Source organism: Cupressus sempervirens, chromosome 10, assembly GCF_028749045.1.
Source record: "Cupressus sempervirens isolate cs-2001-9-10 chromosome 10, ASM2874904v1, whole genome shotgun sequence".
In the NCBI taxonomy this organism is placed as follows: Eukaryota; Viridiplantae; Streptophyta; class Pinopsida; order Cupressales; family Cupressaceae; genus Cupressus; species Cupressus sempervirens.
Genome location: NC_143127.1, coordinates 392,319,072 through 392,335,386, shown reverse-complemented (window position 1 = coordinate 392,335,386; position 16,315 = coordinate 392,319,072). Strand labels below are relative to the sequence as shown.

The window sequence follows — 16,315 nt, the reverse complement described above, 5'->3', positions numbered from 1 at the left end:
AGTGAGTAACTAAAAGCCCATTGACCAAAAATAATTAAAAATAAAAATAATAAAAAATAACTTTAAAATAGGATGTTTATCTTGACGAGGACAAGCTATGAAACTCCTTGGATAAGATGTTGATTACTTTGAAAGTTTAAACCAACCATATTAATCGCACCACCCACAATCTCTCTCTTACGGAGATGCCCTTTCCATGGCTATAAAAAGAGTCTCAGCCCATGACCTGTTTATAATTCTCATCAATCGGTCCTTTGTAGGAAGGCAGCAACTTTGTCGTGCAAACTGCAATGGAGATGAAAGGTTCTGTCACGGACAGCACAGAGGCAGCAGATGTCTCCTTGAAAGAGCTGCAATTCAGGCTTGCTGAATTTGCCCGTGTCAGAGACTGGGATCAGTTTCACAGCCCTAGAAATCTTGTTCTCGCACTTGTATGCACACATCATTAATCCTTCCTCACTATTTCTCCTTTGATCTCATATTAGCTTTTTCTTAAGTTCATAAAAAACTAAAGTTGAGGTTGTAAGATTTTGATTGATCTTGTGTATATGCATGATGTGTGTTCTCTTACAGAGAAGCTGACTACATATTCCTTTGTTTTGGGAGGTGATTACCTACAGGTGGGAGAAGTTGGAGAACTTTCAGAGATATTTCAATGGAAAGGAGAAGTTGCAAGAGGGCTACCAAATTGGAATAGTTCTGATAAAGAGCATCTTGGAGAAGAGCTTTCAGATGTGTTATTGTATTTAGTTCGCCTTGCTGATATCTGTGGCCTTGATCTTGGGCAGGCTGCTCTGAAGAAACTTGTCAAGAATGGCCAAAAGTACCCAGTTCAGCGATTCCATAACCACTCAGACCAACAAAACTTTGATGAAACTTCTGAAGAACACTACTCCAATGAGTATCGCTGAAAAAGGTCGCTTGTTCAGTGATACCAATCATCAACACAAAAGAATCAGAGAAAACCAGTGTGTTCGGTTTGTAGATGTAGTTTTATAGCATTGACATCTTTCTCCTCAACTGGTGGATCTATTTGTAATGAAGTTGGTGTGATGTCTTGTAGGTAATGTTTAGTCTTTGGATGTTGGAAGATCGAACAATTTTTGTCATCTTAATGCAAACAAGATTTTCTTCAGATTTCATTGTGCAAATCATGAAGCGGCCATGTGATCTATATGAGTATTTTATTGCCCATGTGATATATATATGTGAGTATTTTAATGATTTTCTTCTCAGCTGGTGGGTCTGTTCTCTTCTAACATAATCTTAAATGGTTGGTGTGTATACAACTATTTTAATGGTTTCAGCAAGGTAACAATTTGTTCCTGAATACTGAATGATTGAGATGTATATGATTACTTTAATGGTTTCAGTATGGTAACAATTTATTTCATGGTAACATTATTTTTTCCTCTTTAGCACTCTCCTCCTTTCTGATAAGGGATTACAATGCGTGCAGACGTTGATGATAAATATGTACAACTGTTTCACACTCGTAATAGATAGTAGAAGTCTGATTATCTGATTACTTTAAGCCTTTTTCAATCACCACAAACCAAGGATTTTCTCGTCAATTGATACACGTTTTGATGTGGGCTCACTGATTAGGTTTAGGGTTTTAATGGGGGAACATCTTCCGATCTTTGAAGGAAGAAGAAGCCATGGAAATCAACAAGAATAAGAGCAGATCCCAATGTTGCAGAGATGTGTAAGTAAAGTTGGCATGGGGAGAAGAGTTGCTTTATCAGAAGCTATCTTGGGGAAGTTCAAATTTCAATGCCTCTTTTTCATTGTGGGGCGCGCATGATAATTTGGAAGATCGCTTGAGATTCAGCTGTCGATTGTGCAGCCACTTAATTGATGGGATGGTGTGGAAGCAACAATGGAAGGATGTGATTTGATACCAAATCCTTTTGCAGACAGATTCTCATTGATCTCCTTGGGAATCTATCTTGTTTATTGGTTAACCAAATAATAACATGCCAACTTCAGATAAGATAGATAGGGGCAATGCTCTATTTTATTTCACTCTTGTTTGTTTCTTGTGAAAATTGATTAGGAAAACCTAAGCTACGGATTACATTTGAAGACAAAATAAAAGCACTAAAAAAGGTTCCCTTTCAGACATCTTTTCATCTACGTTGATTTGGTCCATCTCAATACTCTGGTCGTTTTTCCTATTTGGGGTCCATTTGGTTCCCCTCAATGCTCTCGTCTTTTTTCCCTATACTCTGAGTTAATCTTATGATCAGGGTTTTTTTTATAGGGGTTATTATAAATTTAAACTTAAGATGTTTTATTTATGTAATTGATTTTGTCGGTCAAGATTCCGTATAATGGCTTTGGATTTTAAAAAATTGAATGCATTTGTATATAGGAAATTCATTGTTATTTTTTTTCCTGAATACATTTATTTAAAATATTATCAATTATTTTTTATCATGGTTACCAAGAGACCCGTCTCCCCCCTAAAAGTCGCATCTCGGAGACCGAGACGCGTCTCGGAGACTTTTCTCGTCTCCGAAGACCTCAAAAAAGGTTGGAGACTTCATGACGAAGTCCCCTAAAGTCTCCTCATCTCCTAAACCAAAAAGTGAAGTCTCCCCGAAGTCTCCTAATAAAATATAAATGTAAAATGTAATATTAAATAATTTTATATATTTTAGCCTTCATTTTAATGTTTTTAATGCAAAAATTAAGACCACCAACAATTTAAATGATTAAATTATTTAAAATATTTTATTTAATAAATTAATAACTTTAAAAACATTAGAAACATTTTTTTTTAAATATTTTTATTCGACAATTTGAATGATTAAATCATTTAAAATATTTTATGGAGAGTGATGATTTTTTGGAGAGCATGATCGCTGAAGACCTTGAGATGGATGATCACAACCTTGTGGAGTAAATGATAGTACCATCGACATACTAATACTAGATATATTTCTGTTTTTTGTTTATTGTACAAAGCGTTCATTTTTGTTTGCATATCGGCAATTCAACATCAAACTATACTTTTTGAATTTAAAATTTGAATATGTAATGATAATCTCAGCGATTATCAATCTGATATGATGGTGATCATATGCAATATTCGAAAAACAAATGTCTATGAGATACAATATTCTGATCATGTGAATTTTGAAATCTTTAACTCTATGAGTCTATTTTAATTTTTAATGTGACATTACTATTATTATTTACTTTAGTCTTATAGTATTACTATTTTCAAATTTTGTATTTACTTTTAGTATTAGACTCTTTAAAATATTAAAAAAAAAATTTAAAAAATTTGCCATATCCAAGTACCCCTGTCTCCTATTTGGAAAATTGTCGTACCGGTACCAATACTAGTATCGGAGACCTCGAAGTCTCCCTGTCTCTTGGTGACCTTGTTTTTTATCATCTCTTGTTCTAAAGAGATGATTATTTGGATTGGGAAAACTTGAGTAGTTTTAGGTTTAAATGAGCATTTTAAGAAATATATATATAAGTGACAAGTATTGAATTACATTATCTTCTCAAGATTTCTATGAATTGATTTCAGAAAATTCACTCCCTCAAAATATTAATATTGAAATACAATAGTTTAGATCATATTATTTACCATTAATACAAAAAATTAATAAATATAGAAAACAAAAGGCTGAGATTAGTTCATTTTTCATTACTCTACTCTCCAACATTCATATAATGGAAAAGAGAAAAGAAACCTGCATTATATCTTTAGAGTTTCTCTTATAAGTTATATAAATAAAATTTACTATTCTTCTAAGATATTTTATTTTTGAGTTCTCATACTTATCTACACAATCATGAAACATTTCATTTCATTTTTCATTACTTTGCCTTCCAACTTTCTTACAACTGAAAATAAAACCATTTTATAACTAACAAAATTCTCTTCAAAAGTTATTTAAACATGATTGCCTTAGTATATTTTCTACTTTAGAAAGTTCAAGTTGATTTTAAATTAGAAAAAATGAATTAGGAAAATCTTGAAAAATCACTAAAAGCTCGATTCAAGGCCTCCATGAAGAAATTTGTCCTGATAAAAGAGTTGATCTGTGGTCCAATTGAATAGAATCAATTGTCGTTTTGTTGAACTATTGGGTACTCTTCTCAATGTGAAATTATAGCTTACTCAAACTTTAAAGTCTAAATATATGACCTCTATTTAAAGCCCTTACATCAAATTTAACCCTTCAAAGGTGTTCTTAAACATGGCCAATCCTTAAATAGAAAAAAAAAAAAGGCACCATAAGTATATTAGGCAAGTACAAAAGATAACTTGTATAGACTATTAGATAAAATCCACATGCATGTGCCATTTTTATTTTAGTGGTTTCAACCTTGGTCACTGTTGATACAAAAGTCTACACCTAACAAATGGAAAGATAAATTTGAAATAAGAAAATGCTTAAAGAGCATACAGAAGCATAGGGATGCATTAATGTTGTGATGAAAAACCCAATGAAGTCACTTCGCATTAAATACACAATTCTAAAAATGTGTCAGAGACGCAAACAATCAAATCATGTTATTAACAAAGTAATTTGGGATGAGATAACATGAAGTGTTAACCCACTCGTAATGTTGACCTGTTGACCATTTCCATTTCACAAGGACCACCAACAAGATCTTGCAAAAAAGAGAAAGAAACCTAGGTTGATGATCATTGAAAAGATACACAATATAAAACTTGATAAAATGTGGCACTAGTACGAGCATACAATACCCATTGATTGAATCTAGAATGAAATCACATGGCAAAATCTTGACTAGTTTTTCTATTTACAAGGGTTAAAAATGGAACCCTATGAAATAGAGAAATAGGGGTAATACAAAGGTTGGCTATAGAAAAAATGGCATGTTATCCCATTATGATAGATTTTAGGCCATTGAAAATATCTTAGATTGGTTATCTATGATGGACTAAATAGGGGCAAAAATAGCCAACATTTCTAATGACTCAGAGGGGATGCTTTCCTATTAAAAATAAGTCTAGTGGCCTTAATAAATCCATTGGGAATGGAGTCACCATTGTTGAACAATGTGTCAACCCACTTGTAACTTCACAAAAATGTGTAACCTCAATAAAACAAGAAAAATTGCTATCTCCTAGAGGGATAGTTGTGCATGCAAACTTCTTTGATTAAAAAAAAAAACCTCCTCTACTATTTAAAAATATTTACAAATAAAATAAATTAAACAAATACATTGATTGACTTGTTAAAATAGTTGCCCTTCTTTGTCAATTCTTTGTTCTTTCCATAAACGTGGGTAACTAGATTGGACAACACACATGACAATCATAATGTTTCACTTTGGAATACCTTCCTAAGACTAAGAAAAAAAATTCTCTCCAACATTGGGGCATTGTCTTTTTTATCAAGACACACTTGCTTCTCTTTGTGAAACTCTCTATCATGCTCAAAAGTAAGCATGACCAGTAGAAACTCACAAATTTATTGTAGTTCACTAGATGTCTTATGGGGTATCCTCTTGATGATTCTAGGTCTAATAAATCATCCTTGACAATGTTGTTGTTCTCTACAATAATGATATCTTTTTGTTCTGAGAGTGTATCCTCCCTTTCTTGTGAAGAGATGTTATCTACATATCTATTGTGTTGATCATGAACCACCCTCCTAGGACCTACTGGTATAGTTTAAATCTCCTCTTTTTTCTATTACAACTCATGATCTACTAATGAAGGAGAAGATGTTTTGATGTCTTGATGCCTTGATGTCTATGGATGAGAAATATATTTTGAGCTCATCCAAAATATTCTCTTCATCAAATTCTTCATGATCCACTATAGTAAAATGCATAGGTTGAGGGGCAACCTCATGTATATTAGCATGTTCTTCCTCAAGGATAGAGTTATCCTTGGGGTCCTCTTTCTTTTACTTCATACCATGGAGGATTGTCTACTATTACAATTCATCTTCTTCATCTTGCTCCTACATCAGATCCTATAATTATTTTAGAGGCACAAAAGCCAATATTTGTTCCTCAAGAGAAGGAACAACTTTTTTTTTTCCTTCTTCCTCCATAGAAGAGAGAAGCCCTTCAAATAAGAGGGTTGGATCCTCTTTCTTTTTTTCCATCTCCACCCGCTTGCCCTCCTCTAGCCTAGGTGAAGTCTCACAAATAATAGGGTGCAACTCCTCCCATGAAAACTTCTCTGACTTTGTTTTACTCTCCCAAAATGACATATTTGGACCATTGACACTCCATACAATAGGTCCATTCTTAAAGAGTGAAATGGAAACAAGCATGAAGAGGGTAAATTTTATTGTACAAGGAGTGGAGAAGTTACAATAGGATGATGTTGTAATGGAGGGGGCCTCTTGGAGCTAGGAATGATAATTTTTTAAGAAGGGGATTCCTCTACTTCTTTAGTCTGAAGATGTGCTAGCTTGAGCTTCATTTTCTCTTCTTCTACTACAGCAACTTTCTTTGCAAGTTTCTCCTCAAAATGAATTTGTTTCACTTCCCTTATTTTCTCTTCTTGGAGATAGGCTTGATATGTCATCTCCTCCTATTTTTGGTCAAGCTCCTACTACCTTGCAATCTCATTATGTTGCATATCGCACACCAATAACTACTCAGCCATATTCCTTTGGAATTCCAAAAGAATTTCATTTCTTTCAGAAGACCTCAATTCCATATGCCTTTAGAAGTCCAACATCATATCTTCAAGATTTTGATATGAAGATGTTGGGATTAGTGGAGTAGGGGAAGGAGGGTAGTATGAATTTTGAGCATATTGGCCATAACCAACTTGAGACTGAGATCGATAGTATGAGGGTCAAGGAATAACACTTTCATGGTATGGATCATTTGAACTTCATATAAAAGTTTGCATATTCATAGAAAATTTTGAAGAAACATAAAAGATGAGGAAAGATCTTATACATACCAACACTATAACATCTTAAAACCAATAGATCTACACTTAGAGTCATCATGGTGTTTGAGTAAATGCCACCTAAAAAGGTTGATGTCTCTAAGAAAACACTAAACTTCTTAGTGAATAAATCTCAAACAAAGTAATGAGCAAACTTATGTTGTTGAATCTATGTCCCACTAGGCATGTCAAAATAAGTTGACACAAAAGTCTACGCCCAACAAATGAAAAGATAAATCTAATAGAAGAAAATTCATGTAGATCATAAAGAGGCACAAGGATGCTCTAGTGTTGTGATAAAAAATCCAAAGACGTAGCTTCACATTAAATTCCCATCTTTTTGGCCATAAACAATCATACCATATCAATGTAAAAAAAAACTATTAGACTAAGATAACATGAAATGTTAACCCACTTGTAAATATGACCCATTGAATGTCATCATTTCACAAGGACCACCAACAAACATTTAAATGTGAAAGAAACTAGTTTTTTTGAGCATTTAAAAGATGCATCGCATAAAACTTGATAAAGTGTAGCACCGGCATGGGCCTGCAACACTCGTTGGTCGAACAGAAGGAAACCACATGGCAAAACCTTGACTAGTTTCACCATTTTGCAAGGGGCAAAATGAGAACCCTACAAAATAATGAAATGAGGGTAACACAAAGGTTAGTCACAATAAATATGTTGTACTAACCCACTATGATAGATTTCAACCCATTGAAATTATCTTAGATTGGTTATCTATGATAGACTGGTATGAGGGCAACAATAGTCAACAATCACCAAACTTTATCTCACAAACCAAAAATTCATTGTAATTTAAAGGTAAATGAGATTTGAGACATTCCTTTCCAAATCTTGAAACTTAGTAATTTCTAGCACCCCATCAAACTTTGTTAATAGATTTACTTTTTCAAATTTTAATTATTTAAATATTAAAAACATCAATTCTTAGATTTGCATGCTTTAACTAGTGAAAATAGATTGTACTTATGTGAACGTGCATTATTAAATCAATCTAAGCTATTAAAACATGTTTTAAAAACTTTTTATAAAGTTGTTGAAAGAAATCTTTTATAAATCGAATCTTGACAATTCCAAAACACCATAGAAATGAAGTTGAAATTATACCCCAAATAAAGTTAAGAAAATACATACCACTAAATCCTTATTAATGAAGAACCTTCCATACAAAAACAATAATGAAATATAGTGCATTCTTAACATAAACCATGCCACTGACATTCATTCTCCATGCCGCACAACTACACCGAACTGACCGAAATGCCCACACTCATGTCTGTAAACTCCACTTTTGCTTGAACAAGTTGCTCTGTCGTCTTCTTATAACGCAATGGTGTCTTATCATTTAATGCGTGTCAGAAATCAATCCCATTCCATATATGGTGTGGTATTCGCACTTGCAATTTATGCTTCATCATACGATAACACTACCATATTCATTTCTTCCATATATTGCTCCAATAATTCCACATGAATCTGTATCTCCTTCAAATTTGTCTCCTCTTTGAAACATAAACTCCAACACAAACATCATCGTTTAAAAGGCTTACATTATTACACCGTAAGGTAAAAACGTGTAACGATTTCATCGTATCCAACCATTACATACCTACCTCACTATAAATGGCACATACAGAAATTAAAACATACTTTCCAGAGATGATATCACTGTAATGATTCCTAGCAATCCTCAACTATACTTTCTGATAAAAAATAAATAGGATTGGGCGTCTCCAATATTGACTAATGACTAACAAATCTGCTGCTCTATTTTTATCACTAACATGATATGATGTTTTTTCTTTTGTTTGGAATTCTCTATCGTGCTCTATTTTTTTCACTAACATGATATGATGTTTTTTTCTTAATTTGGACTTCTCTATCCACAATAGGACCTTCAAGAATTGATTTGAGATGTCAATTAGTGCACACTATAAGCCCTTTTTTACTACAGCATCTATGATTTGCCAGTCTCTCTTCATTTTTGGTTTTTTATATGCTATTTTTATGTAGTTTGTATAATTTCTAATTTTTAATATTCTATTCTTAAGTAAGTTTGTATATCTACTAATTGATCGTCAATAATAGAAAGTGTTCTTATTTAGAAAATTGTAAATGATTTAAAAGAAAAAAAATTTCAATTTGTGATGCAGGAGCATCTTGCATGGGAAAATTATTGGGGAAAAAAAAAAGTTAAAAATTTTTTTTTAAAAAAATAAAAAAAATAAAAAGGAGAAAAGAAAGGAAAAGAGGATTTTTATTTTCGAGGTGCATAGGTGGCATAATAGAAAAAAATAAAAATTAAATGGTTGTTATTCCATTTATCGAGGTGTGTGGGTAGAATTCTAGAAAGTTATGAATATTGTAGAAAGTTATGAATATTGGAGAAGGTTGTGGATAAGTCATGTATTGGGTGGTAAGTGCCTATTTAAGCAAGACATATGAGCATTTCTAATCAAGCTCAAGGAGTAGTTTGAAAAGTGGAAGCTTAAGGAGTAGCTTGAGAAGTGGAAGCTCAAGAAGGAGCTCAAGAAGTAGAAGCTCGAGAAAGAGAAGCTTGAGAAGTAGAAGCTTGAGAAGTGGAAGCTTGGAAAGCTTGGAAGGCTTCAAGGTGTGAAAGAGAAAGAGGAAGTGAAGAGTGAGTTTTTCTGAGTCTGTGGACAGAGCGCCGAATGTGAGGCAGTTTACACTTGGATCTTGGATTAGGTTTGTGAGAAGAGCTAGTGACTGTGGTTTAGAAACAAGGAGGTTGCTTGGTGGCTTGCGAGCACAAGTTGAGATCTCAGAGGTTTCTACCAGAGTGTGGATCTGAGCTAGCTTGGGTTTGGATTGGATCTTGAGAGATCTTGTTTCATTCTTTGTCATGAGTTGGTAAGGGTGGTGTGGCCCTTTGTTAGTGGTATCAGAGCGTACCTTCGTCAGTGGTATCAGAGTGTATCTACATTAGTCGTATCAGAGCCATACTTCATCAAGTGGTATCAGAGCGGGAGTTCCTAAGTGTACAAGCAGATCGCCGAAGTGTGAGGCAGTTTGTACCAAGACCTTGGTTGGGTAAAGTTTATCAGAGCAGGAGTTCCTGAGTGTACAAGTAGATCGCCGAAGTGTGAGGCAACTTGTACCAGGACTTTGGTTGGGTGAAGTTTATCAGAGCAGGAGTTCCTGAGTGTACAAGCAGATCGCTGAAGTGTGAGGCAGTTTGTACCAGGACCTTGGTTGGGTGAAGTTTATTAGAGTGGGAGTTTCTGAGCATGTAAACAGATCGCCGAAGCTGAGGTAGTTTGCACTAGGACCTTGGGAGGACATGCAGATTGATCGATTGATGCAGAGATGGAAGACTGAACTTGTTGAGGCATGATTGTGAAGAGTTGGTGGATTGCAAATCTATTGTCCTAGACTTGTGATGTGGTTCTTGATTGTTCGTGCGAGGTGGCAAGTTGTGATCTGACTTGCAAACAATTTGGTTGTCACAAGGAGCGTGGGAAGGATTTGTTGCAGAGGGTTTACGAAGATCTTGGAAGATGGCTCCAAGAGGATTGGACCCTAAGATGATTGCGAAAATCCATGATATAGTGGAGAGGAATTTCTCTAAGATGATTTCTCGGTTGGATGCTAGATTGGCTAATCAAGCTAAGAAGGTCAAGGTGGAAGAGGTTGGTTTTGTTGATCAGTTTGTGGAGTCTGATGCAGAACTTGCAGAGCAACTAGAGGTTTTTGTTGAAGATATTCCTAATGTTGTTGATGTTGGGACAAAGGTTGGTTTTCATGATCAGTTGGTTGAGTCTGACGTGGAGACTGCAGAGCATTTGGTTGTGGATGATCTAGTTAATGTTAGTGGTGACCTGTTTGTTGCAGAGCACTCGGTCGTGGATGATCCAGTTGTTGGAGGTGAGTTATGTATTGCAGAGCATCTTGTTGTGAGCAATGAGGTTGCTGATGTTGAGAGTTTGGCATGTGTTGATAGAAATCTACATGTGGCTGCTGATGTGGAGCATGTTATTATTGGTATGGATTCACTAGTTGTTGATGTGAATGGGAGTTCGGTAATGAAGCATTATGTTCAGTTTGTTCCTAGGAATGAGCATGTTGATTGGATGGTTGAGATGCTGGTGTGGAGGATTTGCATGGTGGTTTTGTTGTCCCTATTGAGGTGGAAGCCTTTGGTGAAGATGAAAATGGTGGTAGATCTTATTTTTGGCATCAAAGTGTGGGACACACTTTTCTATCTACCGAGGGAGTTTGATGCAGGAGCATCTTGCATGAAAAAATTATTGGGAAAAAAAAAGTTGAAAAAAAAAATTTGTGGAGGAGAGAGAAAGTGACGAAAATTAGAGGAGAAATAATAAAAAAAATAAAAAAGAGAAAAGAAAGGAAATGAGGATTTTTATTTTCGAGGTGCATAGGTGGCATAATAGAAAAAAATAAAAAATAAATGGTTGTCATTCCATTTATCGAGGTGTGTGGGTAGAATTCTAGAAAGTTATAAATATTGTAGAAAGTTATAAATATTGTAGAAGGTTGTGGAAGTTGTAGAAGGTTGTGGAGCAATTCTAGAAGGTTGTGGATAAGTCATGTATTGGGTGGTAAGTACCTATTTAAGCAAGGCATATAAGCATTTCTAATCAATCTCAAGGAGTAGTTTGAGAAGTGGAAGCTTAAGGAGTAGCTTGAGAAGTGGAAGCTCAAGGAGAAGCTCAAGAAGGAGCTCAAGAAGTAGAAGCTCGAGAAACAGAAGCTTGAGAAGAAGAAGCTTGAGAAGTAGAAGCTTGAGAAGTGGAAGCTTGGAAAGCTTGGAAGGCTTCAAGGTGTGAAAGAGAAGGAGGAAGTGAAGAGTGAGTTTTCCTGAGTCTGTGGACAGAGCGCCGAATGTGAGGCAGTTTATAGCAGGATTGTGGTGGACTTGTGAGTGTGTAGACAAAGTGTCGAACGTGAGGCAGTTTACACTTGGATCTTGGATTAGGTTTGTGAGAAGAGCTAGTGACTGCGGTTTAGAAACAAGGAGGTTGCTTAGTGGCTTGCGAGCACAAGTTGAGATCTCAGAGGTTTCTACCAGAGTGTGGATCTGGGCTAGCTTGGGTTTGGATTGGATCTTGAGAGATCTTGTTGCATTCTTTTTCATAAGTTGGTAAGGGTGGTGTGGCCCTTTGTCAGTGGTATCAGAGCGTACCTTCGTCAGTGGTATCAGAGCATATCTACATTAGTGATATCAGAGTCGTACTTCATCAAGTGGTATTAGAGCAGGAGTTCTTGAGTGTACAAGCAGATCGCCGAAGTGTGAGGCAGTTTGTACCAGGACCTTGGTTGGGTAAATTTTATCAAAGCAGGAGTTCCTGAGTGTACAAGTAGATCGCCGAAGTCTGAGGCAACCTGTACTAGGACCTTGGTTGGGTGAAGTTTATCAGAGTAGGAGTTCCTGAGTGTACAAGCAGATCGTCGAAGTGTGAGGCAGTTTGTACCAGGACCTTGGTTGGGTGAAGTTTATTAGAGTGGGAGTTCCTGAGCGTGTAAATAGATCGCTGAAGCTGAGGTAGTTTGCACTAGGACCTTGTGAGGACATGCAGATTGATTGATTGATGCGGAGATGGAAGACTGAACTTGTTGAGGCATGATTGTGGAGAGCTGGTGGATTGCAAATCCATTGTCCTAGACTTGTGATGTGGTTCCTGATTTTTCGTGCGAGGTGGCAGGTTGTGATCTGACTTGCAAACAATTTGGTTGTCACAAGGAGCGTGGGAAGGATTTGTTGCAGAGGGTTTACGAAGATCTTGGAAGATGGCTCCAAGAGGATTGAACCCTAATATGATTGTGAAAATTCATGATATAGTGGAGAGGAATTTCTCTAAGATGATTTCTTGGTTGGATGCTAGATTGGCTAATCAAGCTAAGAAGGTCAAGGTGGCAGAGGTTGGTTTTGCTGATTAGTTTGTGGAGTCTGATGCAGAACCTGCAGAGCAACTAGAGGTTGTTGCTGAAGATATTCCTAATGTTGTTGATGTTGAGACAGAGGTTGGTTTTCATGATCAGTTGGTTGAGTCTAGCATGGAGACTGCAGAGCATTTGGTTGTGGATGATCTAGTTAATGTTAGCGGTGACCTGTTTGTTGCAGAGCACTCGGTCGTGGATGATCCAGTTGTTGGAGGTGAGTTATGTATTGCAGAGCATCTTGTTGTGAGCAATGAGGTTGTTAGTGTTGAGAGTTTGGCATGTGTTGATGGAAATCTACATGTGGCTACTGATGTGGAGCATGTTATTGCTGGTATGGATTCACTAGTTGTTGATGTGAATGGGAGTTCGGTAATGAAGAATTATGTTCAGTTTGTTCCTAGGAATGAGCATGTTGATTGGATGGTTGAGATGCTAGTGTGGATGATTTGCATGGTGGTTTTGTTGTCCCTATTGAGGTGGAAGCCTTTGGTGAAGATGAAGATGGTGGTAGATCTTATTTTTGGCATCAAAGTGTGGGACAGACTTTTCTATCTACTGGGGGAGTCTGATGCAAGAGCATCTTGCATGGAAAAATTATTGGGAAAAAAAAGTTGAAAAAAAAAAAAATTGTGGAGGAGAGAGAAAGTGATGAAAATTAGAGGAGAAATAATAAAAAACATAAAAAGGAGAAAAGAAAGGAAAAGAGGATTTTTATTTTCGAGGTGCATAGGTGGCATAATAGAAAAAAAATAAATGGTTGTCATTCCATTTATCGAGGTGTGTGGGTAGAATTCTAGAAAGTTATGAATATTGTACAAAGTTATGAATATTGTAGAAGATTGTGGAAGTTGTAGAAGGTTGTGGAGGATTTCTAGAAGGTTGTGGATAAGTCATGTATTGGGTGGTAAGTGCCTATTTAAGCAAGGCATATGAGCATTTCTAATCAAGCTCAAGGAGTAGTTTGAGAAGTGGAAGCTTAAGGAGTAGCTTGAGAAGTGGAAGCTCAAGGAGAAGCTCAAGAAGGAGCTCAAGAAGCAGAAGCTCGAGAAAGAGAAGCTTGAGAAGTAGAAGCTTGAGAAGTGGAAGCTTGGAAAGCTTGGAAGGCTTCAAGGTGTGAAAGAGAAGGAGGAATTGAAGAGTGAGTTTTCTTGAGTCTGTGGATAGAGCGCCGAATGTGAGGCAGTTTACAGCAAGATTGTGGTGGACTTGTGAGTGTGTAGACAGAGTGTCGAATGTGAGGCAGTTTACACTTGGATCTTGGATTAAGTTTGTGAGAAGAGCTAGTGACTGTGGTTTAAAAACAAGGAGGTTGCTTGGTGGCTTGCGAGCACAAGTTGAGATCTCAGAGGTTTCTACCAGAGTGTGGATCTGGGCTAGCTTGGGTTTGGATTGGATCTTGAGAGATCTTGTTGCATTCTTTGTCATGAGTTGGTAAGGTTGGTGTGGCCCTTTGTTAGTGGTATCAGAGCGTACCTTCGTCAGTGGTATCAGAGCGTATCTACATTAGTGGTATCAGAGCTGTACTTCATCAATTTGTCTTTTGTGCTTTCTAAGATAATATTAAAGTTCAACTTGTTTTATAAAAGATATGATTTATCTTCTTTTTTTCTCAGTTTATATCATAATAATGTCGATTTTTTTTAAAACAATTATATCTATTTTCATAAAATAATTCAAATTAAACAAGAGGCAATTGCATCAAAGTTCTTGCCTAATTGTCAATAGTTAGGAATGAAGGAAAATAGAGAACAAAATATATGAAGAGAGTGCTAAAAAGGTATATTCTTTGTAATAGTTAGAAAAGAAAGAAAATGGAGATTTATATATATGAAGATGGATTGAAAAGAGAGATAATGATAATAGAGATTTATAGATAGAAATGAAAGATATGAAGAAATTTAAAAGAGAGCTCGAATTATATGTTATTATATGGACAATGAATTGAGATAGTTGGAAGAGAATTTTAAAAAACAAAAAGATTAAGGATTATCTTATTTTAGTAACAATAATAAATTTGAGTTAAATCAATGAAGTATTCATTTCTATCTTTTCCAATATAAATTCAAATATTAAATTTTAAAAGTTGACTGCTTGGTCAAACCAACAAAAGAGTTAGTAAGTTTGAAGAATAATATTAGTTTTACAAATTTTAAAATGCAAAAAAGAATTAAAACAAGATTGAAAAAAATTAGTCAAATGTAATGTGAAAAAAGTTAGCATTTTACGACTGACAAAAGTAAGGGACAATGCAAAACTAATAAATATATTTAAAATAGAAAATATAAGACATTAAAAGTTAAATTTAAATTTTTTTAACAAAATTTATTTTAAGGATTAGCAAAAAATTATCAAATAATTATATTCTTAAAAATATTTTTTTGTTATTCATTAATTTAATTATAATTTAGAATTTTTTTTTTAAAAAATTAATTAGAATAAAATAATTTTAAATTATTATGAAGGAAAAATTAAATAAATGTATGTTAAAATGATATGATAATTAGTTTTTAAGTAAATAAACTTAAACTCATAGGATGTTAAAATAATAGATTAATATATTTACAATCTTTAGTAAGAAAAATGATTATGTTATTATTGATTAGATATGCATAAAATAATTACTTTTTGGAAATTCTATATAATTTGTCACAATTGTGAAAAAGATAAAGCTATCATTAATGCACATCATTATTGTTGTTGGAAAAATATGTGTGTTTTTGTTAAGGAAATTTGATTTCTCTCCCTACCAAAAATAGTATGGTCCAATACAATGGCCACAAAATGTCACTTATAAAATGAAAAATAGATATACACATTGTAAGTTCCATATAAACTTTTAAATTCTTTGATTTGATTGGTTAATCTAATTAAAAAATTGCATTTAGTGAATGCAATAGTATCCTTGAACTAATAAGATATCTATAATCTTGTATAAGACTTGGTTCATAAATTGATCTTACATATTTTCATTTATTCCTACTTATATCATTTTTTACATATTTTTCATTTAATCATTAGTATTGCACTCATATTCTACTATTTATAATGAATTTACCATTCTACATATTTCATTTTCATGCTACTTAAGATTTACAATTGTTCATCTTGAATTTAAACTTCTAAATTTAAATTTTATGAACTCCATCCTCTTCTAATAATGAATTTAAACTTCTAAATTTAAATTTTATGAACTCTTCTCATAATGAATTTAAACTTTTAAATTTAGGTTTTATGAACTCCATCCTCTTCTAATAATCATTATTAGTTGACTTAGTGTATATTTTTTTCATGTACATTACCATGATTTAATATTTTAAAACAATGACTAATTAATTAATTTATATGATATGACAAGGAAAATGATTAGAAAGCACTTAGAATTTTGATGGAGCACATCAAGTCTCATACAATCAACACCAACAAAAATAATTTTCAATTTAAGTT

General features: G+C 34.4%; 1 protein-coding gene across 1 annotated transcript; it reads left to right on the top strand.

The window, feature by feature from the left end:
- The first annotated feature begins 218 nt into the window (after positions 1 to 218).
- LOC149534316 (uncharacterized) lies at positions 219 to 1,135 on the top strand. The gene is made up of 2 exons (XM_089804068.1): positions 219 to 431; positions 621 to 1,135. Exons 1-2 carry the CDS (start codon positions 291 to 293, stop codon positions 909 to 911), a joined length of 432 nt encoding a protein of 143 aa, XP_089660194.1. The 5' UTR covers positions 219 to 290; the 3' UTR covers positions 912 to 1,135.
- Positions 1,136 to 16,315: the final 15,180 nt, after the last annotated feature.

What these genes read in the sequence shown, in the direction of transcription:
- LOC149534316 (XM_089804068.1), top strand. Translation starts at nt 291, where the DNA reads ATGGAGATGAAAGGTTCTGTCACGGACAGCACAGAGGCAGCAGATGTC. An exon ending in GAAATCTTGTTCTCGCACTT is followed by an intron (nt 432 to 620) that starts GTATGCACACAT and finishes GATTACCTACAG; the next exon opens with GTGGGAGAAGTTGGAGAACT.